Raw genomic sequence first — 27,340 nt, forward strand, 5'->3', positions numbered from 1 at the left:
CAAATGAAGTGGATAGTGTTTTAATTAAGATTTTTCCTATGCGACGGAGTTGAACGCAGAGTTGATGAAAGCGTAGAGTTACAATAAGTATGCGATGAAGGGGTTGAGAAGGAGTTTAGCTAACATTTCCTAAGGTTATGCACAAGTTATGCGATCATGCTACACACAAATATCAGTACTACATCTCTCGATGCAGAATGTCATAATTCTTATTTCTAGGACGCATGCAATGTATATGCAAAACAGTCGATAGGACTTATTTCTAAGTCTTTACTCTTGCCTATGCAATGATGAATGATGCACACATAAAACAAGGTGACCGTATACCATCACTCCTATTTCTAGGGTGCATGCGATGTGTAAATAACAATAGAACTTATGTCTAAGTTTCTACTTCTTGCTTATGCGATTCTAATCCGGCTCTCTCAAGCCTAGATTCTAATTTTACTCTCTCAAGTCTAGATTCTATCTTTAGACTACTCTTTCAAGCATGTCTAAAGGGTGAGTGATGCATACATAAGACAAGATGATCGCATAAAATGTAAATCTTAAGTCATGCTAGCTAAGTACTTCTCAACCCATTCAGAAATTTAGCTACTCATGTGTGGTATGGAGAGATTGAACATAGATAGAAATGAGGTTTCCATTTTCTACAAATAAAGTACTGAATACAAAATAACAAATGGATTTGAGAGATAAGGTGTCTGGTAAGCAATGTCTTGCTTCCCGTGGCCTTTTACACTGCTCTTTATCACTCAAACTCTGTTCTAGTTGTGTATTCTTACTCTCGCAAATGTTGGCCCTCTCTTCTTTGTGTTGCTTTCCGGCAGTTTCTTGATCTGTCCAAGAGCGATTTCTCTTGGCTTCTTCCTCGACTCTTTGCTTTTCTCCGTTCGCCATGTATATGTATGAGTATGTGCGTGAACAGACTAACTAACTGACTCTTTTTTTTCTCTGGTGGCCTTCGGTATTTATAGATTTCAAGGTGAAGCAGCTTTTCATGCTAATGATTGTAATGATGGGCGCCATTAATTCCCCTATTCTGTTGCGCCGTTTAATAGTCATCAAAAGTTGAATGTACTTGCTACAGTGTGGCTTTTAACGGCTTGTCAACTAAATTCGGAATCGACCGTTATCAGCTTTCCATCCCATCATGCTTTATTATGTTGTCACCTTGATGCGAGGTCTTTATGCGATCGCCTTTTCAAGAAAACTTCTCATGATCGCAACTTTAAGCGCGTTGACGCATTGTGCCTTTGGATCGCAATTTCATGTACGCCGTCGCATTGTATCTGCACAAAATAGGTGAATTAACTGCTTTTATGCGATGAGCATTTGCGATCGCAATTCCTTTCAGTTTAGCACTTTCGGACATGATATTGCCTATTTTACCATTGCGTTCTCTCATTGTTTTACTTATTTGAGTTGTAATAACTTATATTTCTACCAGTTATCAAGCTTCCTCTATACGAATTTGCCCTTGCAACTAACTAGATAAGTGGCAGCTTGCATACAAGAGGCTCCTAGGTGACAAAACGTGTTAGCTTCGCCTATGCGACGAACGCTTGTCCACACTTAGCATCTGCTGACCAGCTGCTTGCTTATGCGTGGGTTGCAACTGCCTATTTGTTCATCTAACCAACATTTCAGATTTCATTTCCAGCTTAAATAACTTAAATTCCAGACTTAATTTCATGAAACTTCCTTCTAAGAACTTATTCCTAGACATCTCAACTATCTTACCTTAGAATTCCAACTTCTTATTCCTTTTTGCGAGCTTGAAATTCACCAATCTTTACAACTCGTCTGCGTAGCCTAAGATCCTTGAACACTTGAAGAAATTCTTCAACCTTCAGTTCAATTCCATGGAAAATTTCCTTTGGCAACCTTATTTCAACTCCTTCAACATCCAAGCTTAAAGTTGGCAGAAATTCTCCTCCCCTAACTCACGTAAAATGTCAAAACCAAGCACCTCCATTCAAACTTTCTTTTTATACTAAAGTTGAATGGTTATTAAGTTTCTTAAAAAAACAGCTGGCACACTTAACCCATCCTTAAGGCCTTTAAGCATGCCACATAGCCTACTAATTAAGTGTTTAAGTTGAATGCTTAAGTATTTTACCAATGCCCAGGCTTGCATTCTTGCTAGCTTTCTATCCCGACCAACGCATACCACGACTAACACCGCATCCCCTTGCTCATGCATCACTATTCAGCGCATACGCTAGTTTTACCCTTAGACATTCGTGTTTAAGCCTACTGCTCATAAACGCACCCCTTACCTCTAGCACGCCTCAACACTCCTCGGCTACCATGCGTTCACTTAGGCAACCTCAAACACCCACATACTATCCATCACAGGATTTCACTGACCTCTAAAGCCCTTGACGCATACCTCCTGTTACACTTAGCCAATTTCCACTCTTAGGCCTACAGTCGCTCATGCGTTCCTCACTTCTACATTCCTGATTCCTTTTCTAGGCGTTAGCTTTTTTATCTTGCCCGAGAGCTCAACTTCTAGCACTTAGGTAATTTCCTACTTCCCTTTCAACCTGGCGTCGCACCTACTTGCATTTGTCCTAGCTTCCCCAAATTTTGTCTAAGTGTTTGCTGCTCTTTACCACTCGAGAGCACCCCATTTCAAGACTTAGAAATTTTTCCTCATCTCTACCTCACATGCCTACTCATTATAACTTCCATAATATTTCAACTACTACAAACATCATAGTTACAAGCTTAGTAAGATTAAAACACATACTAGGGCAATTAAACACGTAATTAAGGAAACTTAAACATGATTAACTAGTAAGATAGGTTTAGGGGTTTACACTAAGGTCGTGACAAACATGGTGCATAGCGCCAGTGTCTATCCACCATCCCTCAGCACTATCGATCACATTTACTTATGTGATCATGACAACTAACGATTCTTCTATCTGGTTCACCTATTCAACAGGACGACACCTGTTTCTACAGTTCCTTGTCACGTGTCCAGATTTACTACAATTAAAGTAAAGGAACTGTACCATTTCTCCCGAGGGGATTTCTGCTTTTTCTGATTGTTCTGGTTGCCAGAACCATGGTTCTGACCTTTCCTCTTGGTTTCCTTGGACTTTTGGTCAGACTTTATCATGGCAGAAGCAGATCTCCCAAGAACGATATTCAATGCCTCAAGCTATTCTTAAAATCCTTCCACAAATGAGGCAATTTATCAATAATCACGGCAATTTGAAATTGCTCGTTTAGGGGAATACCTCCACAGATTTGTCATCCGTCATCTAGAACTTTAAGGTAATGGCTGACGACATACTTTTTCAACCCAGCCTCCTCGGTATCGTACTTCTTCTACAGGATCCCAACTTCTTTTGTTGTAATACTCATACAGATCATTAGTCAAACCATTTAATATGAATTTTTATACAAAACAATCTTTTTTTTTCCCACTCAGTAGCTTCTTCCATCTATTGATCGGTCGGATCTTTCTTTGGGACATTTGGCTTCTTTGTACTACAAACATCAGCAACATTCTTGATTGTGAGGAAAAATAACATCTTTTACTTCCACTATTTGAAGTTCGCTCCTCTGAACTGGAATGGAAAGTTGATGTCGGAGGTGATCATAATGTCGTTCTAATTTGAAAAGGTCATAGCAACAATGACAGATGTAAAATGTCTTAAAATTATTGGAATGGCTACCCATCGGTAGACAGAAGAAACTCATTACAAGCCAAGTTGCGAATCTTGCTCTTTTAAGACGCTTTGCGACTCTGCCTAAATGTGCAAACAGTTCTATAGAATTGCCATGTCATTAAAACAGCCTAGAAGAAAAAAATTGTCAGTTGCACGGTAACCGATCGAAAAACTCACACCCTTCAGAACTGATATGCTTGAAAAACTATGAAGGAAGAAGAAGAATTCATAGAGAAGAAGAATTCTGTGAAAATATCTTGTGAAAATATCGAGGACTAACTGTGACGCAAAACCAACGAGGAAAGAAGTGCGCATAACTCAATAACTTAAATATTCCATTTAAATTCATCTAAAATTTTAGAATGTTATACTATTGGATTTAGAGAATCGAGGAATAAACATCGATACATTTTACTAATTTTTTTCATCCTTAAATTGAAAAAAAATACACATATATTTTTTTTTCAATTTTGTATCTAATTAATAGGTGTTTGGTAAACAAATTATATAAATTCCATAATGATTTTGGGTTTTGTTGACCAATTTCCAAGCATCTCTCTGCCACATGGCTACCAAATTTACTCTATGCTAAATTTCCCCTCCAATCGTCCCACTATGTGTTCTGTTACATCTTCGATGCAGGGCCCAATTACATGTTGAATCACATAGGTTTTATATGGACTGAAGTGGTCGGTTTACAACAAGGAGGAACCATTAAAAACCAATTTAGTTAGGTTTCGGCTTTTGAACTGAACCTGATTCGATTTGATTTATAATAATTTTTTATTTTTATTTTTAGGTTAGGGAAAAAATATTTGTTTAAATTAAAATTAAAAAAATAAAAATAAAAGTTAGAAAGATACAATCAAATGATTTGTCCCTTTTATTTGATAGTTAAATTGATATGTGAAGCATTTTTATTTTAATTATAAAGATTAAATCATTGGTAACACTATCTATTTATCATTTTAAAATTTTATTATTTTATTATTTTTAAATAATTTTTAGATTTAATTTCCAATTTTTACATTAATTTTTTATTAAAAAAATTTATCAACCACCAGATTAACCAATACAAAAAAAAATTGTCCTATCACATTAACCAATTCAAACATTTCAAAATAAAATAAAACTAATATTTGAAAGGCTAAATTAAGCCTCAATTTTTCATCCACTATTTAATCCTCTTTTTTTTTTTTTTTTTTTAACTAATTTTAATAATTTTGAATAATTTTGCTTCAATTTTTTTATACATTTTTTGGGTAAATCTATGTCCATATTCATTTTATTAAAAAAAAAAAAAAAAGTTAACATCATTTGTGTTTTTTTTCACACATTCGATTTCTTTATTAAGGTATTGTTTAGTTTTCAAAAAAAAAAAAAAAATCTTTTAAATTAAAGTTTAAAATTAAAAAAAATCAAATCATCCAAATTAAAATACCAATTACATTTTTTATCCAAGTAAGCACAATTTTTTTAAATATTTTTTTTTTACTAAGATGGTTATCACAATTTTTTTAAAAAAATTAGTACAAAATATATTAATTTATATGTTCTTTTAAAAATGTTTAATTTATATATTTTTAATAATACATTTTAAACTTAATTAAAATAGTTTTTATTTTTCTTCACCAAATAGCCAAAATTTTAAAATGTTTTTTTATGACTTATTTAAAGAATAAAACTATCTCATGAATCAAGGTTGTATTATTAAAAAATCTTATAAGTTTTCTTTTTAAATTTTACACAATACATGCAACGTACATAGTATCAAATTAGGAATAATAAAAGTGGAGGTGATGACCTTATGGATATCTAATAAGATTTTGTTAAAAAATATTTTAATTGATAAAATTAATTTTTGAAATAAATTGACAAAACGTTTTAAAATTAAAAGTTGAAAGTAATAGTTTTTTAAATATATTTTTTAGAGTAGGGTAATCTAGTAGATGGGAGGCGATTAGAAGTTAGTGTGAGAGATAGTTTAGTTCTAAGATTGGCGAACCTATTACTTAAAAAAATAATTTAAGTTAAAATATATTTTGATTCTTGTATTTTGAGTTTCATTCGTGTGTAGTTCATATACTTTTAATAAATTTTAAAATTATCACTACTATTAGTTTATTATTTTTCTAAAAAACAAACAAAAGTATTCTTAAGTATTATACGAATAAATTTTAGCAATATAAATGAATTTCTATACAAATATGGATGTAAGATTATATATATATATATATATATAAATAGTATTTTATCTACATCAAATGTAATAGTCATATGTAAGAAATTGTAAAATATATTTGAAGGCTTTTGATTCACATCTCAACATAGTGTTAAAAAGTTGGAAAAATATTTGTGTAGTTGAACGGTGGAACAAAAAGTTAAACAAAGAAAAGCCATAAAAAATTCGTACTTTTTGGTTACAAAAATTAGACTAGATACATTATTCAACTTAACTTTGCATGCTAAATGTACCCTAAAAAATTTAAGAAAATTGATAGCAGGTGTTCAAGGACATAGATATTACATAAATTTGATAAGATTTTAAATAGAAGTAAACAAGGGTACCCAAAAAAACAAAAGAGGAAGAACTGATATTAAATATGTATTATTGGCCAAAAGATTAGAAATCTAAATCTCCACTCTACATATGATTGATCAACCGCTAGATTTTTATTAAAATTGGTAAGTTTTGAAAAAGTTAATAATGATTAATTTATGCATTAATCAAATTTAAATACATGAAGAACCTAGTATTATAAAAACATGTGAATTTTAGAAACCATAACATTAGCTTTTCGTCGATATGTCAATATTTTCATCGATATTTTCATATTCTTATGGATTCGACATCGACGTGGGGTGAATCGATATTTCTATTATATCATAAAAAAATCCATTTAACATAAACATTAAGCATCTATATGCCACTGTTATAAATATAATATAAATATAGACATGTTAACTTGTTTGAAAATCATAAAATGTTTATTTATTAATATAAATTTATTTTTAAATATTTTATTTTCATATATTTTCTAGAAATATCCATCAAAATCGATCTTTTATTGATATTTTTATAGTAATTTCCGTAAAATTTGGACCTAAATATTTTCATTGATATCGACATTTTAAACCTTGATAGAAGCTTTTAAGACTACTTTTTGTTAACAAAAATTGAGTTTTATTTAATAAAATTGAAAGTTTAAGAGCGGTAAAAGTTGAAAATCTTTTCTTTTCAAAACTATTAAATATATGGTTAAAAAATCTTTGATTGTTGAACTTTCCAATTTAGTCCCTAAACTTTAGTTGACAACAATTTAATCCTTATACTTTCAATTTTATAACAATTTAGTCTTTATATTTTCAATTTTGTAACAATTTAGTCCTTAAAATTTAACAATCAACAATTTAATCCTTATCGTGAAAAATATTAATATGATTTAATGAAATTTCATAAGGCATAGATTGATAAACTTATCGATAATCAAGTTTATTTACAAACTATAAAGACCAAGAACCCATTTGGATTGACTTGAGATTTTTTAAAAAGAAAAAAACTCATTTTTATTTAAACACTTTTGACAAAAGCAGTTGAAAATACACTTCAAAAATTATTTTAAAATACAAATGACCATTATTTATTAAAATTTAGGAACTAATGGTTATAAATTTGAAAATGAAAATACAGCTTCTAACTAAAATTTAGTCGCACACTTTTATGAAAGTTCAGGTTTGCTGTTTAACCTTTCTTTTTTTCCTTTTTCTTTTTTCTTTTTTCTTTTTTTTTCCCTCATTTAGTTTGGATTTTAAAATTTTGTTTTTTGAAATTGGGTCATTTCATAGTCGGCCCAAAACTCAAAGCCATAAATCCGTAACGGCGACGGAGCAGGTCGCATTTCACAAACGGAGTCAGACCCACAGTGGCGGAGGCCGGAGCCGGTGGCCGATTCTTTGTTCTTCACCATGCGCATAATCGCATCAAAGCTAACCACTGTAAAATTCTCCTCTCTCTCCAACTTCCTATTTTGAGAATTTTCGTCCATGGTTCTTCCCCTTACTTAAATTAGTTTCAGCATCTGTGCAGAAGGGAACCTGTGCGAACCCTGCAATTTCGCACTTTTTCAGCTTACGACGAAAGAGGTAATTCTTGGCTCAGTTGATTTTCTTTGAAAATGATCGACTCCTTTTCTGTTATCTGAAGAAATGGATTGTTTGGTCGCTTAGATGATGCACTTTAAATGGGATTTAAAGAATTCCTTAGAATAGGAATTTCAAGCCCTCAATTAAGGATTCTGTGAAAACCTAGATATAAATGTCACTGAAGTAGGGATGTTGACATGATTAAGTATTTTAGATTTGTTGATTAAGTTACGAATATTATTGTTAGTATTTATGTTGCCATTGTTGATAATTTTTTGGCATTTTAATTTTCAGCAATATTTGTACAATATATTAGCAATACTGGTTGATCTGTAACGTTGATGTTGTTCATTTGATTTATGATAATATGAATGGATTATTATTGGTTAAGTTATCCAAAAATCCCCTGATGGGGTTGGTTTCATTTATATCCAAAGCTTTGAAAAGTTTCATTTTAATCAAGTTTGAAGTTTGTTTCAAAACAACCTTTGTATATTTTTGTCGTGAACAATTCTAAACACATACATGGAAAAGAATAAAGAAAAATGATGCATTTGTCAACCATACCTATTGTCCTCTTCCTCCAATCAACTTCACGCCCCCAATTTGTTGTTATTTCATCTATGCTTTTTTTGCTAACCTTAACTCCTAAATTTACTTCTTACATGTTTAGATTTCTTCACTTAAGCAATAAATAAACATACACAAACTTTTTCGTCTTATTTTCAGGGGTATTTTGAATAATTTATCAATTTTTATTATGTCGATGGATTTTATACTTGGTTCTAACTACTAAGTGCTGGGGGACAGTACATTTGTGGGTTTTTTTTTTTTTTTTTTTTTTTAAATTTTTAAATTTTTAAAATTTTAAATTACAGTTCTGGTAATTTTTTAAGAATGATATTGTGATATAACTTACTCTCCAATCTAAAAGGGATATTTGCAATCTGCAAAAGTAACTAGATGAGTTCCATGCTTATTGTCATTGTTTTTGAACGCCTGATTGAGATTTTAGTTAATTTCAGAGATTGAGAAAGAGGCGGAAAGAAAAGTAGGATGGTTATTAAAGCTAATCTTTGCTGGGACTGCGACATTTATTGGTTACCAGATTTTTCCATACATGGGTCAGAAATTCTGTCTCCTAATTGCTTTTTGATTTCTTTGGATGTGAAGTGTTTCTAGTTTTCAAATCTTTCACGGTGTTATCTTGAGTTAAATTTGTTCTTACAGGGGATAACTTGTTGCAGCAATCCGTATCGCTCTTGCAAGTTAAAGATCCATTGTTTAAGAGGATGGGAGCGTCTAGATTGGCTCGCTTTTCGATTGATGGTACTTCTACCTACCTCCTCTTATTTTCCTCTCCTAAAATGGTTATATCTTTTGAAACTATTGATTGTTAAACTTATCTCATACTTTTATATGTTGTTGGAACTTTTCCTGGGGTCAACAATGCCATGCCTGCTCTCTTTCTATGGTAGATCTTGTTAACCCATCCCATTTTCTCCCCAGGATTCTATATAAAAATATTTTAAGACCTTTTTCTTTTATTGAGATTCAGTAATCTTGACACCAACATAAATACATACAACGGTAGCTAAAGCGAAGATTTTCAAATTGAAGATGAAGCTCTTTTGTACTGCAACTTAGAGAAGTGTAAAATGCTGCATTGGAAGATAAAAGAAGCATCTTTCAAGAAGGGATCATAGATTTGCACTCTTTCTACCTTAGAAAATTGACCTTTAACTGAAATACATTTTGCAGCTTTTGCTTGCTAAGTTCTAATGACACTTTTTCAAACTTTTTCCTGGTGCATTTGATCAAAATTTGCCAATTTAGAAGTCTAACTAGAAAACATCAAAAGTTTAGACAGTCTGTCTCTAGTTTTACCTGAAACCTGATTGCACTTTTATTGGTAACTTTAAGAATCATAACTGCCTTTATAGTCAGGGAAAGCCTTGTTGAGTTTATGGTATACTTTCTTTGCAATTACAGATGAAAGAAGGATGAAAATAGTGGAGATAGGTGGCGCTCAAGAGCTCTTAAACATGCTCGGGGCTGCCAAAGATGACCGGACACGTAAGGAAGCTTTGAAGGCTTTACATGCCATCTCACATTCAGGTTCAAATTCTAATATACTCATATATTACTTTAATTTATTATTTAAACTTTAGTTCGTCTTATTCACTTAGGATTCAAGTACATAAATATCATTAACTCATTTGGGTTTGTGATATGCATGTTGAGCCATGCTCGCTTTGGCCAGTTGAGTCTTAATCTTGAAACTAACACAATGATTTAGAGCTTCCTAATATGCCTAGAAACAGCGACGATGTTGGTGGTTTTACATCCATTTTGAAACATTCATTTTTCATACTTAGTTTTCTCCTTTGTTATATTTTTCAGATGAAGCTGTTGGTGCCTTGCATAAAGCAGGGGCAATCTTGGTTATTAAATCTACTCCAGATTCGGCTGAAGATATGAAAGTGAACGAGTACAAGTCAAACCTAATGAAGAGATTTAGAGATCTTAGCTATGATGTTTCATCTTGACAAGTAAGAATTTTATTTCTTTCTTTATTATTATTATTATTTTGAGAGAGAGAGATAGAGAACAATAACACTTACTGGCGATGTGAGGAGGACGGTACTGCAGCCTGACGTCATTGGAGGGCGGAGGCACCTTGGGCATGAGAGATGGATTGAGGGAGATGGGATCGAGAGAGGAACCATGCAAAAGAGAGGAGGGTGGGGGGAAGGGTTTTGAAAGAGAAACCTCTTTTTTATTTGTTCATTGAAATTTAACGCTACTAATTTCGATCGTGCTTTTGCTCTCATACATATTCTTCTTGTTCTCATGTCCTCTATTCGTTTTTCTCTTGCTCGTGTTTCTTGTCTAGCTTGCACTCTGGTTGAGGATTCTATAAAAAACTTTCAATCTTGCTTTTCCTATCATACTTCTCATTCTCACGTCCTCCCTTCGTTTTTTTGCTCTCGCCTCGATCATCTATACGTACACTCCATTTCAATAGAATGCTGTGTCCTATACACACCTGATTTTCACTGTCGAGTTGATGATGTTTGAATCGTGTTTTGAATAGGTGGAACAACGTTTCAAAGTTGACAATAAGAAATTCTTTTACATGTTGAGAGGTTTGCTGAAATAATCTCTTTACATGTACATAATTTTTTCCATATTGATGAGTAGTATTGGTAGATATAACTTATTTTTTCATTAGTAATGATAAGTGGGTTAAATTTTATTTGCCCCAAAAATTTGGGTCAATTCATCAATATTCCCCAAACTTCACCACCTTTCCATATTTGTGAAGAAGAATGAACTTTTAACTTAAATTATAAGTTTAGTTTCATTTGTCTGGTTGGGAATGACTTTGGGTTTTTGGTTCATAGCAAAAGAAAAATGAAAAATGAGTTAATTTTTAATACCTTTCTCTTTAATTATTTTAATAGTTTTATTAGCATTTATTTAAATTAATTCCAAGAATTAATTAGTGGAAAATTAACTTGTCAGTTAATTCTAAAACAGTTTTCATTTATTTCTTCAATTATTTTTCCTTAAAAGTCTTCTTAGTTGTGAAAAAAAAAAGAGAGAGAATGTTTGGTCTTTCTTCATATGTTTTTCCTCTAGATCTAAACATTTTTTCCTTTGATTCCAATTCGTTCTCTGACGAGTGCACATCAAAGATCGGGAGTTGTGTTAACCTTGGGGAGCAATCGACTTTGGTGATTTAACACCGAGGTTGCATCGATCTTGCTTTCAAGGCAGTGAGTTTATCCAAGGTCAAATATCTACATCTTGGATCATAAATAATGTGATTGCCATGACTTTGTTAAAGGCTGCTGGATGGTGATTCTTTGTTGGATTTTACTTGATTTTGGTATTGGATTTATAAATCAGGTACCTTCATTTTCCCCCAATAACAATTATGATATTTTTTTTATAAAGGTGAGAAAAAATTCTAGTGTAAGAATGCTAGAAGAAGCAATTGAGAATAGTATGATCCATGAATAATATATATTCTAAGGACATACCAATTGCTACATGAAAGTTGCAAATATTAAGATGTACTAGAAACTTTTCTATAAAATGGGTAAAAAAAAAATGGAATGCTTTTGAGAAGTTATGGATGCTTTGCTAAGCATGATCTAAAATTAGGATTGATTCTCCAAATTGAGAAGTAAAATTAATAAAGATGGAAAGTAGATATTTGGCAGAATAACTTAAGTTATTGTCCAAATATATCTATATATATTATTTAATTCTTTTCGAAATGGTTATGAGGAGTTTTGGAGACAACTCAGCATATTGAGTTTTCACTTTATGATGAGTAAATTAGTGGATTGATTTATATTGATTGTCATATATGCTTGCGATAGAATTGTCAAGAATAGTGTGTATAATCGTCAAATGAGATATATATACACCTCAGTCATAGAGTCGTGAAGCAATGGTGGAAAGACAATGGTGGAAAGATGGAGTTATCTCCTTAAATTTTGTGAAGGTTGAGAAAAATTTGACGAATCCTCTAACCAAAGCCTAACAAGGAGAAAATTCAAGAATCCTCAGTGTGCATGAGACTCAAACCCATAAAAACTTCATAGTCCTTTTTTTGGGCGGCCTTAGTACGGGACTTGATGGATAGAACTAAACCCTTAAAAGTTCCATAGCTCTTTCTTCGGGCGGTTCTGATATGGGCTTGATGGATAATTGTAAAATCTTCATAACTCAGTTTTTGAGTGGTTTGTCTTCGATAGACTTGATGAAGTTGGTTATGTTATAGACTAGATGTGAAGTTTTCATAGCTCAGTTTTTGAGTTGTCTATTGCGATAGACTTGATGAAGCAACAAATGTGAAGGTGAAGGTGTGGTCGCTTTCAATGAAAGAGTTTAAAGGTCTCTTTCTAGAGCTTTCAGGCAGATCCAAGGTTTATGTGCATGGCCTTAAATAGCATGCTTTGTATCGCAAAATCAAGAAAATTTATATAGTAAAATATGTAGTGGAGGTTTCAACCATAGTTATTGAAAGTTCAAAAGGTAACTCACTCTTTCTAACAAAGTTATTGCCCTACTTCACTATACATCCATTCAAATAGTTAAGGGGGAATTTGTACGAATGACCTAAAAATTGGGTCGAAAATGTCAAATGACTCATTTTTTGAAAAAAAAAATGTCGAATGACCAAATTTGGGTGATATTACCAAAATATACTCGCGCGTACGCGGAAAAGCATTTGCTCTTGCTCTTGCTCTCGTTGATGATCTATTTGCAAATATCCATGGAACAATGGGTTATCTTCTTCTCTCTCTTGCCTGTCTTGCTCTAGTCGGTCTCGTTTATCCATCTCATCCATGTGCTTCACTCTCTCCATATCTCTTGCTCTCTCTCCATAGCTCTCGCTCTCTCCATATCTCTCTTTCTCACTCTCTCTCCCTCTATATGTCTCGCTTTCTCTCTTTCTCTCTCTCTCTTTCTCTTTCCATATCTCTTGCTCTCTTTCGCTTTCTCTTCATATCTCTCCATGTCTCTCGCTCTCTCTCCCTCCCTCCATATCTCTTGTTATCGCCCCTTCTTCCTTCATAACTTTCGCTCTGTCTCCATCTCCTTCCATATATCTCGCTCTCTCTCACTTTCTTTAGTTTTATCAACTTTAGGAAATATTTTCTTTAGACATTCTCGCTAGTCTCACTCACATTCTCTCTTTCCACTTGTCTTCAACCTAATAACACATTGGGAGGGAAAACAAAAAAAAAAAAACCCATAGGTTCACAATATTTTTACCCCAGAACGACCCACCCTATCCCCATTACCAATCAGTTTAAGACACAATCAGCACATATTGAAATCACTTTCCGATCAGATTCGATTTATCAGCGGCAATGGAAGATTTTATAAGCCTAAATGATGGATTTCAAATGATGGGTTTTGCAAGCCATTACCTTTGAAGAGTTTTAGTTTAGTTTTAATGTTCAGTAAAAGGGTAAGAAGACAAAGAGATGAGGATATTTACGTAATCTGATATAGTGATGATGTAAGCAGAGGGTCAATTGACATTATTTTAGCGGGTCATTTGACATTTTGAGCCCAAAAAATGAGTCATTCGTGAGGGTTGTTGAGAATGACTTTGGTCTTTTGGCCTATAACAAAAGAAAATTGAAAAATGAGTTAAATTTTAATATATTTCTCATTAATTATTTTAACAATTTTATTACCGTTTATTTAAATTGATTCCAATAATTAGTTAGTGGGAAAATTAATTCTTCAATTAATTCTAAAACAGTTTTATTTAATTCTTCAATTATTTTTTCTTAAAAGTTCTCTTAGTTGCAGGGAAAAAGAACATAATATTTGATATTTCTTCATATGTTTTTCCTCTAGTTCTACTGTTTTTTTTAGCATTTTTCCATCAATTCCAATCCATTCTTTGACAAGTGCACATAAAAAATCGAGAGTGGTATTAATCTTGGGGAGCAATTGATTTTGCCGATTTAGCATCGAGGTCGTGTCGATTTTTCTTTCAAGGCCACGAGTTTATCCATGGCACAACTATCGTCATTTGATTTCTACATGTCTATTTAATTAATGTACTTTAAAAAGTGTAACGATCTGAGTTCAGGAGGGGTACGTGAATGAACCGATATCACATATGAATGAGAGGGATCTTGAAGACATGAAAGTATGACTAAGAAAGGCTTAAAAGAATTAAAAGTTACTACCTATATCAACAAGATGCACCTTTTTTGGTGGCTCAATCATAAGAACTTCAAAACTAAACGTGCTTAGCTTGGAGCAATCCTATGTTGGGTGTGAGTGAGGACAAAGCATCCTGAAAGGACCCGTGTTGGTTTGTGGAGATAACTTTCACTTCTAGAAGCATTCGAGGCAAGTGAGGATGACATAACCAGGTCGTAGGGGAATGCCGGGGCCATTAGGGACCGAATCCGGATTCCGAATCCTAGGCCTGGGGTGTTACGAAAAGTGTTTGATAGGTTCTCAAATTTTCATTTTTGTATCTTATAGGATTGAAAACAGTAAAAAATGTGGAACAGGTCGTTTACTCAAAACCTATCAAACACTAAAAGTTTTATATTCATTAGGTTTCTATTTTTTTTTTATTTTTTATATTCATTGTTTTTATTTTTTTTGTTTAAAAAAAAATAATGGGTCATTTCCTACTTAACAGAAACACTTCTTAGATTTTACATATTTACTAGTTACAAAATTGAAAGTTTAAGTTCCATTAGACATGATTCTCAATTTTATACTTTAATTGTTTATCCCATATGTTTCATAACTTTTGTCTAATACGTTCAACTTTTAGTTTTCTGTTAATTAGGTCATTGAATTTTCAATTTTGTGTTTCATAAATCATGAACTCGGTCAACATTATTTAAAATTTATATACACAGCTAAGGGCCCATTAGACATAAATTTCTACTTTGCTATTCTATAATTAATTTTTAAAAATTTTTAATATGTCAAAAGTCTATTGTGCACAAAATTAAAAGTTGAGGAAACTACCTAATATTTTTAAAGTTTAAGAACTTGTTGTACACAATTGAAAGTTGACGGGCCTTAAACATTTTATTATACAAACTTAGAAATTTCAGGGAATAAACTTGTAACTTAATCAATATTTTATTTCTTTTATAGTAGATAATTGTAGAAAAAACATAGATTTGTTTCTTGAAAGAAATGGCGACCTATCCAGCTAGATGAGGAGTTTCATGGTAAGAATAGACTTTTTAGAAAAATTTTCAAAAATAGCACGTAGGTTTTCACCTTACAAAATTAGCATATTTTTAAAACTCGTAAAAATAATTTTTTTTCAGTCTATTTCGAGTGAGATCGATCAAGAGATTTTAGTTAAAAAAAAAAATAAATTTTTTCCAACTTATCGATTGTCTGAAGCCTTCTCGGTACATCTCACTAGATTATACATTGAGATTATGTGCATCTCGGTGTTAATCTCGGACAAAATAACATCGAGATTCTTTATATTTGAGCTTTCTTTGTGAAATCTCAGGCATAATTAAATTAAAATTCATATATTTGAGTTTTTTTTTTTGTGAAATCTCGAGTATAATTAACACCGAGATTCTATATATATCCCAAATCTTACCCAATTTTTCGAAAAAATTGATTTTTCCCAAATTTAAAAATGTTGAATCAATCTGGAAAATGTATTTTGGTAATTGAAAAATCCATTTTGAATTTTGGAAATTCAAATAATTGTGGAAACATAAATTATGCTAAAGATTTGAAAAATTGTATAATAATTTGATATAATATTTAATAAACATAATTGAATTCGGAGAAAATTTGAAAATAATATAAAATTTGGTATAAATTTGGAAAGATTACAGGAAAGAAATTAGCAAATCTCGGTGGGTAATCAAGCTTATTGAGAAGGCTCAAAATAATTGATAAGTTAAAAGTAGATTTCTTAAGTGGTCAACCTCACCTGAGATGAACTGAGAAAACCTATTTATACGAGTTTTCAAAAAACGTGTTAGTTTTGTAAGGTGAAAACCTAAACGTGCTATTTCTCACAATTTCTCAGATTTTTACTCGAAAAGTTCTCTATACACTATATATAGTTCATAAATGTCCTAGATTTTGCATTATTTCGTTAAAAGTTTTTTAGTTTTAATTTTGGACCAATTTAACATTTTTACCATTATTTCAAAATTTTTGAAATATTTAATTGTTTTTTTATTAACATCATTTTTTAATCTTGACTTTATTTTTGTTATTTATTAATTTTGGTTGATATTCATTTAATGATTGTTCAAATTAATGTTACCTTCATTTTAGGAGACTTTATTTATTTTCTTCTATATTCCTATTTTTTCTAGCTAAAAATCGACCACCTTTGCATTTAGATCTCAAATATATATCAAATATAAAGGTAATGTACTAGAAAATGTAAATATACATTACATATATTGTTTGATATTTAAGATAGTATATTATTATACAAATTGTCTTGTTCATGCATTTATCAAATATATCATGATTTATCTCTAGAAAATCAAATATATATCGAATATATTGTGTTGTATATATCAAATATACATTTTTTTCTTCCAACCTTCTTTTCAATTTTTGCTTTCATTTACGTGGGAATAAATTCTAAATTTTTCGAAAATCTTTCTTTATTTTTGAAAAGAATATCATTTTAGAAAGTTCACAATCATGAGAAACTTCTCTTGTACGTGTCTTTTAATATTAATATTATTATATATTAAATTATTTTTTAAAAAACGAAATGATTTGGTGTGTTGAAAAAGTAAATTTAACCAAATTTTTGTGTAAAATAATGATCCACTAGACTATTCACGTAAAAAAATGGAAAATGTAGATAAATGTATAATTGAGACTATTTATTTAGACTAGTGTTTACGCTATTTTTGCTATTAATTTCTCAAAAATAAACAAGAGAATACAACAAATGGAGAGAATCCAACCATAAATTTATAAAGTTATTTCAAAATATACAAAATTGAACTTAAAAATAGGAGAGAGAGAGAGAGAGAGAGAGAGCTCTTACAAATACAAACTATACAACCAATCATCATCTCCAAAAACAAATAATTGGAGTTTCCAAAACATTTTTTTTTTTAATAGACAGAGAGAATTTCCAAAACATTCAATAATTTCTAATGATTGCTTTTCAATGCTTTATTTATGTTTATGGAAATGGCAATAATGCTAGTCAACACTGCCAGAATTACCATTCCTAAAGCAACCACCTTATCCTTCTTTGTTGCTATTCCATTCACATCCCTGCATCCCCAAACAATTTTTTGTTAAAAAAAATAAAAAAAAAATCCCTAAAGTGAGCTATAGCTTAATGGTAACGGAAACTATTAACATGTTTTATTTTAATTATTGTTCTTTCAAATGTACAATTTTAATCTATATATTTTTAATAAATCTTAAATTTAGTCCCTCGAAGTTATTTTTGACAAAATTAAATAATGATAATAATTTTCATATAAGAAATTAACTAACCGAAATATGTTTCCAAAATTTGTAGGAAAAGTTATCTTTTTAGTCATCGGATAGGTGGGTTTGGTTTCTATATTTTCAAAATGTATCTTTTTAGTTTCTAAATTTTTAAGAATAGGGATATTTAATTAAATAAGTTTAAAAGATTCTTCAAATAATTTTCATTATTATTTTAAATAATTGTATGACATTTAAATTAGAAAAACAAGTTTTAAAAATTTTCTCTTTCTCTTTAGAATTATTCTTAAAAATAATTTTCTAATTTTAAATATTCTATAATTATTTTAGAAAATTTTAAAAAAAGTTACTTCAAAGTCCTTTTAAACCTATTCTTAAAAACTTAAGAGACTAGAAAAAATACATATTGAAAAATCAAGAACCAAATACACATATTCTTATAAACTCAGAACTAAAAAATAGCGTTTTTAAAGCACAATGACCAAACCAAATACACATACTCTTCAATACTAAGAGTTAAAAAGATAACTTTTCCTAAACTATAAACCCATTTTGGGAAAATCATCAACAATAAACTAGAAGTAGAGACTATTTTTTCGACGATTACCATACCAAAAAAAAAAAAGAAAAAGAAAAGAAAAAAAGACCGTTAACAAACATGATTTTCAAACAAATCTGAACTGACTTCAAAACCCTTATGTTAGAGATTTGAATGAGTAAACTTATTCATTTAAAATGTTCTATGTCAACACAAGACCCTACAAATGATGATCAACCTAAAAATGGAAACAAAGTAACATCATATAGAGAGAGAGACTTGAACTAAAAACACTCTATGTTAATAGCACACTAAATCATTGGTAGACTTAAAAAAGCTTAAGCTAATAAGTCAGAGTAACGAAGTACCTGAGAGCAATGGCACCGGGGAAAATGAAAGCGAGGCAAGCAGCTGAAGTTGAGCCCATGAATTGAAAGATGTACCATATATTTGGGAATGCTATTGCAGCTAGGTAGGAGAAGACCAACAAAGCCATTGTAATTGCCAGAAACCTGGTTTGATCTGTGCCCAAAGGAGCCTTCTTTGGGAACAATAATTCATTTATGTTGGACCTTAATGGGAAGTTTAGCAAAGGGAAAACAAGCATCAAATGAACTGCATAGCTTAATCTCACTACATCATTCAACAAAGCCCCTGTTGTATCAGCACTCTGATCAAAGTTCATCAGAATATCTGACATTAATGAGTCCCCAAATAACAAGTACCCGAAAATTCCGATCACGAAATAGACAACGGCGCAAAGAAGGAGCGCGATCCGAACCGCAATGATCATATTTGATGGCTTATGAAGCTCAGAACTTATTGGATGAACTGTAAGATTATTGTATCAAATAAAAATGACCCAATGAGGAAGTTAGTTCTGTTGAATAATGAAGAATAACATTTCTAAAATTTTGTTTAAAACAGATCTAAATGGATCTAAGGCTCAAAAGAAAGTGAAAAGATAATAACTTTGTAAAAGAAAAAAAATAAAGATAAAAACTTGAGGCACCAGCCCTGCCCTCTAATATTTTACCATAGGACAAATATTTCTATTTATTTTTACTAGCATCAGAGAAGAGATGCATAGATTAAGTGTAGGGATGGCAAATTCTCTACATGATTGGGTCTTTGCGGGTTCCGATCCAATTGGAGAATCCTCAATTTGATCGGATATGGGGTCAAATTGAGGATTTAAATTGGGTATGTAGAGAAGGGATCCCCACCCTCTATTAGCTACCGTTTTAGTTATTTTTTTTTAAATTTTAATTTTTTAATATAATAAATGTCATTTTTATTAAATTTATAATAAAAAATATTAAAATAATTTTCTAAAATTATTAATTTAAACAAATATATGTAATAATAATACTAATTTCTTATCCTAAAATTTATAATTTATAGTGAATTTAGTTAATTTTAAATAATAAAAATAGTAAAATAATAAAATAAAAAGCGGCAATGGGGATTAAAAATCCCATGGAGATAGGGATGGGAATGTACCCCGCTCTGCCCAGCTTCATTGTCATCGTTAACTAGAAGTAGTCTAATTATGGTCAAAATAAGTAGTGGCCAGTGGGGCAACATATTTCACATCCGATAATCATGTGCACCCTATGTTGGTACTTTCTTGTTTCACTTCTTACCTTTAAAAGGAACCTAAAGCTGAAAACTAACAAATTCTTTCTTCAAAAAAGGTAGCAAATTAAAACCTACTAAACTAACGAAATAAACCACCATGAAAAGTCGGTGGTCGGTTCGGTTGACGGTCCATTTTAATTTACTATACAGTAAAAACCAATCAAAATTGGTCCATTTGAAGAAGAGAATTCAAATTTCATAAACCAAACCGACCAAAGAGTATTTAAATCAAATGATAATATAAGTCCTATGCCCTAAGAAGAAAGAATCATTCTAAATCCGTCAGCGTATGCCCCACCCACTCCACGCTCCACTTGAAAACTTTATTCTATGGGCCCACTACCCCCACATGCTGATGTCAATAATCAATTAAATCTTGAAAACAAATATGATGGAATATATTGGGAAAAAAATTAAAATATTATTTAAATTAATAAATAAATATTTTATACCTAAAATAGGTAAAATACCATTTTGATTCCAATTTAATTTTAATACGTGTATTTTCATATATCCAATTTTAATCTATATATTTTCAATAAATTTTAAATCTAACCTTATTTGTTAATTGTTAATTTTTTTAAACTCTTTTTTATATTAACATTTTTGTTGTCATTTTTAAAGCATATTCACCTATTATATTTTTCTAAAATAAAAATTGTTATAATTATTAACTCAATTTATAATGACTAAAATTAGATATTTGAAATTACATAAATTAAAATGGTATTTTAACTTAATTTATATTATACTCATCCAATAAGAATTATTTTGTTACTTCTTTTTAATTTTTTTTTTAAAAAACAATCATTTTAAAAAAGATATTTATCACTTAACAATTCTCTTTAAACAAATGTATAAGTTGCATAAAAATAAGTGTAGTTTAAGAAATACCTAATTTTTTTTTTTAATGATAAAATGAAAAGGATCATGTGAAACTCCCGTAAATTTAGAAATGTGACAAAAAATTTGAGTAGGGCACGACACTACACTACATCTAATAAATTGCTTTCGATTTGGTTCGGTTCGGTAGGAGGCAATGAAAACCAAACCTATTGAACTCGATCGAAACGAACGGAACGGACCAAATACTCTGTTTCAAAGAATGAGGTTTTGTAGGTTTACCATTGAAATGGAAGCAGAAAGCTGTGACGAGAACTGGTACAGCAGTGAAAAGGTCGAAGAAGGAGGTTTCTTCGTCAAGCTCCGGTACCAATCTGGTGCTCTTTGTTTTTCCTTCAAAGATCGCCATGATCGCCATTACAGAGCTTATCCCAACGAAAACAACGGCCAGAACAACCGATACAAACGAACTGAATCTCAAAGAATCTGGAAAATCGCAGAAATCAAAATCCAACGCCATTAAAACGAATAACATAAAATCATACACTCATCAGTTTAATTCATTCCATAGTTTCCAGTTACTGACCGACTCGTCGGAGGAGAACCAGAGGAAGTAGAATGAAAACAAGAGTGAAAAGAATCGAGAACTCTCTGGCGTTCCACCAGTGATTCCCAAACCATTCTTGTAAAACTCCTAAATGTACCTTTCCCCCTTCTTTATTGCCGGAGAACACATCTCCTGGAAATTCCACACATCATACAAAATTAACAGAAACGATTACGAGAATCAATCGGAAAATCAGAGAATCGAAACAATATGCGATTTCATGAATCTTTTCTCTAAAATCCATGGCCGTTTCGGCAATCAGATAATGAAGAATTTCGCGAATCCAGCCCTAATTCCAGCGTATTAAACTACGAAGCAAGTAAAATCGAGCAGCGATTAAGATCTGTAAAGTCCGGAAGAAACTTACCTATTATAATCTGATACATAATCAAGCAACCGAGATTAGTAATCATGATACAAATTTGCGTAGCAATCGAACCAATCGGACCGAACGACTCCTTCATGACGCCGGCGTAGGTCGTCGAGTCGCCGGAATGAGTGAATCTAAGCAAAAGCTCCACCGATATGTCAGTAAGGAAAGCGACAAACACGATCAAAACGAGGGCGGGGATTATGCCGAGGACTTTTAGAGCGAAGGGAATCGACATGATTCCAGCACCGATTATACTGGTCGAGACGTTGAACACGGCGCCGGAGACCGACGCAGTCCTCGTGCACGGCTTTGCTGCCGGCAGTAGAGGTACGTTTTCCGGCGCCGGCGACATCACGGCGGCGAGAGGATGATAAACTGAAGAGAATAAAGCTGGAAGGAGATGAAGAGGATGAAGAGAAGGATAAATGTCGTCAAAAATCTTCTATTACGCGGCGTATGGTGGTTGGTGCTGCCTAATTTTATTATATATATTAGATTTATATATAAGAGAAACAAATATTTTAAAAGTATAAAGACTAAAATAAAGGGTTTTATTTGAATCTATATATTGATATTTAGAGGATCATAATCGAGATATGATTTTGATATGAAATTACCAAAATGTCTTGTGAAAAAATATTATTATTATTATTTTATTCAGATAAGGACAAACAGAAAAAGAATCAAATTTTGAGCTATAATTTTAGTAGGCCACAACAGTTTAATGATCAATGGGCAAGAAAATAAGCTAATTCATTGTGAAAACAAAGGGTATGATAAAAAGAGATTTCGTCGAGCACTTGTGTCGCCTTTTAACGAATTAAGATCATGAGTAGATCCATTAATAAAAAAATTATTGAATTCAAATAAATATGTATTTGACATCAAATTTGAATTCTATTTCTAAAAATTATCTATAGATTCTGTGATTCAAACCGTTCAAATTCTAAGAAACAACATTTTTATGTTTTTATGTATCTATTTTGAATTTTGAATTTTATAATATAAAATTATATTATATAAAGAAAATATTTCTAAATATAATATGTCATGTTATAAACTCAATTAATTTTTTTTTAAAATATAATATGTAATTTATATGTACTATATTATAAATGGTATAACATTACACAATAATAATTATATAAATTTTTTAACATAAATTATATTCGTAAATAAATTAATAATAGTTTATGGTCAACTAAATATTAATACGTAATTATTATAATTGGATTTATAAATATATAATATCAAATAAATTTTAAACAAATGTTTAAATTGGAATCCAATTTCAGAATCTACAATCAATTAAATATCTGAAAATATGAAATGAAACCCTATTTTTATTGAATTTCTTGTTTTCAAATTCTTTACCAAACAAGCTCTTAATCACCTCGATCTTTCGAGGAGTCAACTGAGGGATACAAGAAAGACCTTATAGCTTCTAGGATTTTGATATCATAGATTCTAGGAATGTACTGCATTCCTACAAACTGGACACGATCAAGATGTCATGTAATACCCACCTCCATCCTGTGCTTTTTTTTTAGGGCTCCACACAGCTACTTGTTTTTATATTATATGTTGCAATTTTCTTTATATAAATATATCTTTTACGTAATTGAACCCCACATCAAGTTTAAATAATCAATCAATGAGAGTTATTAACTGTTGTAATACTTTTGAGATAATTTGAGAGCTCTTGCTGACATACTCTATATGGTTTATTTTGATGCTAAATAATTTTATTGAAATACAATAAAAGCAAGCTGGTGAAAATATAACCTCTTAATAATTGATGCATAGGGGTATGTCTAATATATATACACATACATACATACATGTAAAATTGTAAAATAGAATATCAAAATAAGTAACTACGTGGAGCCCTCAATAAAAAGCAGAAGGACGGAGGTGGGGTATTACATAATCATCTCGATTGTGTCCAATTTGCAGGAATGCAATACATTGCTAGAGCATATAATATCGAAATCCTAGAAACTATAAGGTTTTTCTTGTATCTCAATCGACTCATTGGAAGATCGACGTGATTAAAAGCTTGTTTGATAGAGAATTTGAAAAAAATAAGAGATTCAATAAAAATACATTGCATTTCACACCTATATATATATAATATAAGGAATGTATGAGGCCAAGATAATGGGAAGGTGGCCAAATGTTTTTGTCTATTTGGCTAGAGGAAAGTAATAATGGTAGGTTCTTTAAATTCAATTATTGAGATTGTTACTCCATTAATAACAACGAAATTCAATCTAACTTTAACTTAACTTAATTATAATCATTTATAGATTAATTAAGGATAAACTATCATGTGTAATGTATTTTTTTTTCAAGAAAAAAACTATTTTATGTAATGTCATAACTTATAATATATATATATCTATCTATTCTATATTTAAAAGGTACTATGTGGGGAATTTTATCTTTTATTTGATGTCTATTATACCCTTTCATTTAATTATTTGTATATTTTCTTTTCTTTTTCATTTTTTTAAACAAATTATTCTTTTAGAAGGACATGATGGGAGAGGAGAGAGGAAAAACATTAATAGATGGGAGAGGAGAGAGGAAAAAAGTATCTGTACAAATTGTAACCACACTATTTTAGAAATTAAGAATAAATTTAAGATGGGAGATTCGAACCACAAATTCATGGTATTAGTATAATTATATCTCAATTAAGGTATGCTTTTTTAGTTGGAAATTAATTTTTTTTGTTATTTGTAAAGGAAATATTGAACTATGTCAAAATAGAATTTTTATAATCCATAAATTTATTTTAGTCGATAAAAAGGTAAAGGTAACATTATTATCTCAAGATTTAACATTTTATTTCAATTACATCATAGGAAAATTATTTCAAATAATAAAACTATTGAAAATATTTACAAGATATAACAAAATTTTAGAACTATCAATGATAAACATTGATAGACTTTGATAGATTCTATCAGTGTCTATCAATGTCACTAATAGATACCGATAGAAATCTATCAATGTCACTCATAGACACTGAAGCATCTATCATTGATAGTTCTAAAATTCTGCTATATTTTATAAATATTTTAATTCATTTTTTTTTATTTAAAAACAACTCTTCATCATATGTACTTTAATTTTACTCATCCATTTATTTTTTTGTAGTCTTTTCTCTTCTTCTATTCTCTTAATTTCATGTCAAAGATTTAAAATTTAAAATTAATTATAAGTATATTTATTAAAAAATATCATTCCCCATTAAAGATTATGTCTTAGTATTTTTTTTTTTTTGACACATCCAACTCATGCCATTTATCTTGTAAATTAAGCCAAAATAGATATATATATATATATTTTTTTTGTAATTACTTAAGTTTATAATAAATATTTACTAACTAAACTCAATAAAAAAATAAATTCAATCAAAATTGAAATTTTATCATAAAAACTAAGTCATAAACCTTTCAAATCACATGCATCAAACGTGTTTTTCCAACTAGTATATATATGTTGGGTCTTAACTTAAAAAAGAAAAGGAAAGGAAAAGACAAATACATGGGCCTTCCATTTTAAATATTAATAATCAACAATTAATGATATTTATTTTTATATCATTGTTATCTATTTATATATTTATTTTTGTAAAGTTATTATAATTAAAGTGTGACGTGAAAGAATCAAATCTCTGACTTCGAAGACGATAGTACAAGCACTATGTCATTGTTATTTTCTTTCTAGAATGTTTGACTCGTCTCAATTATCACTCTTCCCAATCTCCATTCTTCTTATATTCCTTTTAGTACGAAATATTGATGAGATTGGTAAAAAAAGAAAAAAAAAACACTATGGAGCTAAGATTTTTACTATGAAAGGATGGTGTTCTCAACCATTTATATTATGTAATCTATCTACTAACTATGTGTGCATTTTTTATCTAAAAAAATACTACGGTGCATTTTAACGTGTTAAAAGTTATATTAAAAAAAAAAGGAGATTTTTATCTAAAAATATGAATTATTGTTTTAAATAGTAAAATTATTGAAAATATTTTGAAGCATAATAAAATGTGATCGAGTAGTCTATTGACGATGTAATTGACTTGAACATTGAATGTATTGATTGGACCATGATCTTTCTTTTGTTTCTAGAGGCTTTTAGAAGAGAGATGCAAATTTGCAACCTCTTTCTATTTTCCATTTTTGGAGGCTTTTTTTTCTAAAGCATTTTTTTGGAGGCTTCCACTGATATGGTTCTGTCCACATATGATGTGTTTGCTTGATGGTGGAGCAGTCGGCTCTTTTTCTTTTTTTTTTCTTTTCCTTTTTTTCTTTTTTTAATAATAATAATAATTATTAATTTTAAATTTTAAATTCAATGCAAGTGGGTGATAAATACGTGAAATAATTGTTCTTTATAAGCAACATTTTTAATCCAATTCAATTATTCGAGTTGCGGATTTATTTTATTTATACTTAAATTGAGTATATGAATTAATTATGATAGTTGAATTCTAGAACAGTATGGTACTGTTCAGTAGAGGTGATCAAATTATATTAGAAAAAATTAATCTGACCTATAAAAATGACTGTACTATCATCCTTTGGTCAATACAGCTGAGAGTTTGATAGGCTGTTAGTCCACAACAATAAAACATTCTATAGATTTTATTACTATCTATTAAAAACTAAAGATAAAACGATGTGAATGTATTTAGTAGAAGTAATTGAATAATATCTAAAATTTGATATGATCAACAAAAAATCAGAAAATTAGATGTTTTTAAATATAGAAAAATGACCAAAATATTTATATAAAAAAATTATTGTTTATATCACGATAGACTACTATATATTGTTATAGACGGTAATAATTTTATTATTATTTATAAATATTTTTATCAGTTTTATCTTTTAAAATAATTTTTTTTTAAAAAAAAAAAAGAAAAAATATATCTACTTGTTTGGCTAACTGCTGCAAAATATTGCTCAACTTGGAAAAACCCATGGACACCTTGGGAAGACAAGACTGATTTTCTCATTCCCAATGTTTTTTGGAAATATTTTATTAATATATTATAATTTTAAAAAAGTATATTTTTATTTATTTACCTTTCTTGTTTTATCTTCCCCTTTTCTCTCCCTTTTTTTTTCCTCTCTATTTTTTTTTTTCAATCAAGGGTAGCAACAAACGACATAATGCTTCTTATTCTCAGTTAGAAATGTTAAAAAATCTGATGATTTGAAAAAATCGATCAATTTAATTTAATTCATGTGGTTTAGATTAGATTATTAGTTCATTTAGGTTGGATTCAAATAAATGAAAATTTTATGGATTGAATTGGTTCATGAGTTCACCTAATATAACTCGAACTAACTCGAATTTATTATTAACTTTGAAATATATTTTTTTTTGTTACTCATAACACAATTATTTATATATATATTGATTTTAATTTTATTTAATTTCAATATTTTTGAATAATTTATTCTTCAACAACTCTTAAAAGTAGTTTCTGTGTA

The 27,340-nt window shown here is 30.3% G+C and overlaps 2 protein-coding genes across 2 annotated transcripts; one reads left to right on the plus strand and one right to left on the minus strand.

Moving 5' to 3' along the window:
* Positions 1 to 7,535: 7,535 nt before the first annotated feature.
* Positions 7,536 to 10,665, plus strand: LOC120081166 (ARM repeat superfamily protein). The gene is made up of 6 exons (XM_039035849.2): positions 7,536 to 7,685; positions 7,766 to 7,832; positions 8,858 to 8,956; positions 9,063 to 9,161; positions 9,825 to 9,950; positions 10,236 to 10,665. Exons 1-6 carry the CDS (start codon positions 7,656 to 7,658, stop codon positions 10,379 to 10,381), a joined length of 567 nt encoding a protein of 188 aa, XP_038891777.1. The 5' UTR covers positions 7,536 to 7,655; the 3' UTR covers positions 10,382 to 10,665.
* A 6,637-nt stretch (positions 10,666 to 17,302) lies between these two features.
* Positions 17,303 to 22,369, minus strand: LOC120081868 (amino acid transporter AVT6C-like). Its single transcript, XM_039037044.2, has 5 exons — positions 21,816 to 22,369; positions 21,428 to 21,580; positions 21,124 to 21,327; positions 18,726 to 19,188; positions 17,303 to 17,636 (listed from the first exon to the last, which is right to left on the minus strand). Exons 1-5 carry the CDS (start codon positions 22,171 to 22,173, stop codon positions 17,510 to 17,512), a joined length of 1,305 nt encoding a protein of 434 aa, XP_038892972.1. The 5' UTR covers positions 22,174 to 22,369; the 3' UTR covers positions 17,303 to 17,509.
* Between the last annotated feature and the right edge of the window lie 4,971 nt (positions 22,370 to 27,340).

Source organism: Benincasa hispida, chromosome 7, assembly GCF_027475165.1.
Source record: "Benincasa hispida cultivar pf3 chromosome 7, pf3_genome.v1.1, whole genome shotgun sequence".
Taxonomy (NCBI): Eukaryota; Viridiplantae; Streptophyta; class Magnoliopsida; order Cucurbitales; family Cucurbitaceae; genus Benincasa; species Benincasa hispida.

What these genes read in the sequence shown, in the direction of transcription:
- LOC120081868 (XM_039037044.2), bottom strand. Translation starts at nt 22,173, where the DNA reads ATGTCGCCGGCGCCGGAAAACGTACCTCTACTGCCGGCAGCAAAGCCG. An exon ending in GGTTCTCCTCCGACGAGTCG is followed by an intron (nt 21,328 to 21,427) that starts GTCAGTAACTGG and finishes GCGATTTTCCAG; the next exon opens with ATTCTTTGAGATTCAGTTCG. An exon ending in CCCGGTGCCATTGCTCTCAG is followed by an intron (nt 17,637 to 18,725) that starts GTACTTCGTTAC and finishes TTGGGGATGCAG; the next exon opens with GGATGTGAATGGAATAGCAA.
- LOC120081166 (XM_039035849.2), top strand. Translation starts at nt 7,656, where the DNA reads ATGCGCATAATCGCATCAAAGCTAACCACT. An exon ending in CCAGATTTTTCCATACATGG is followed by an intron (nt 8,957 to 9,062) that starts GTCAGAAATTCT and finishes TTGTTCTTACAG; the next exon opens with GGGATAACTTGTTGCAGCAA. An exon ending in GGCTCGCTTTTCGATTGATG is followed by an intron (nt 9,162 to 9,824) that starts GTACTTCTACCT and finishes TTGCAATTACAG; the next exon opens with ATGAAAGAAGGATGAAAATA.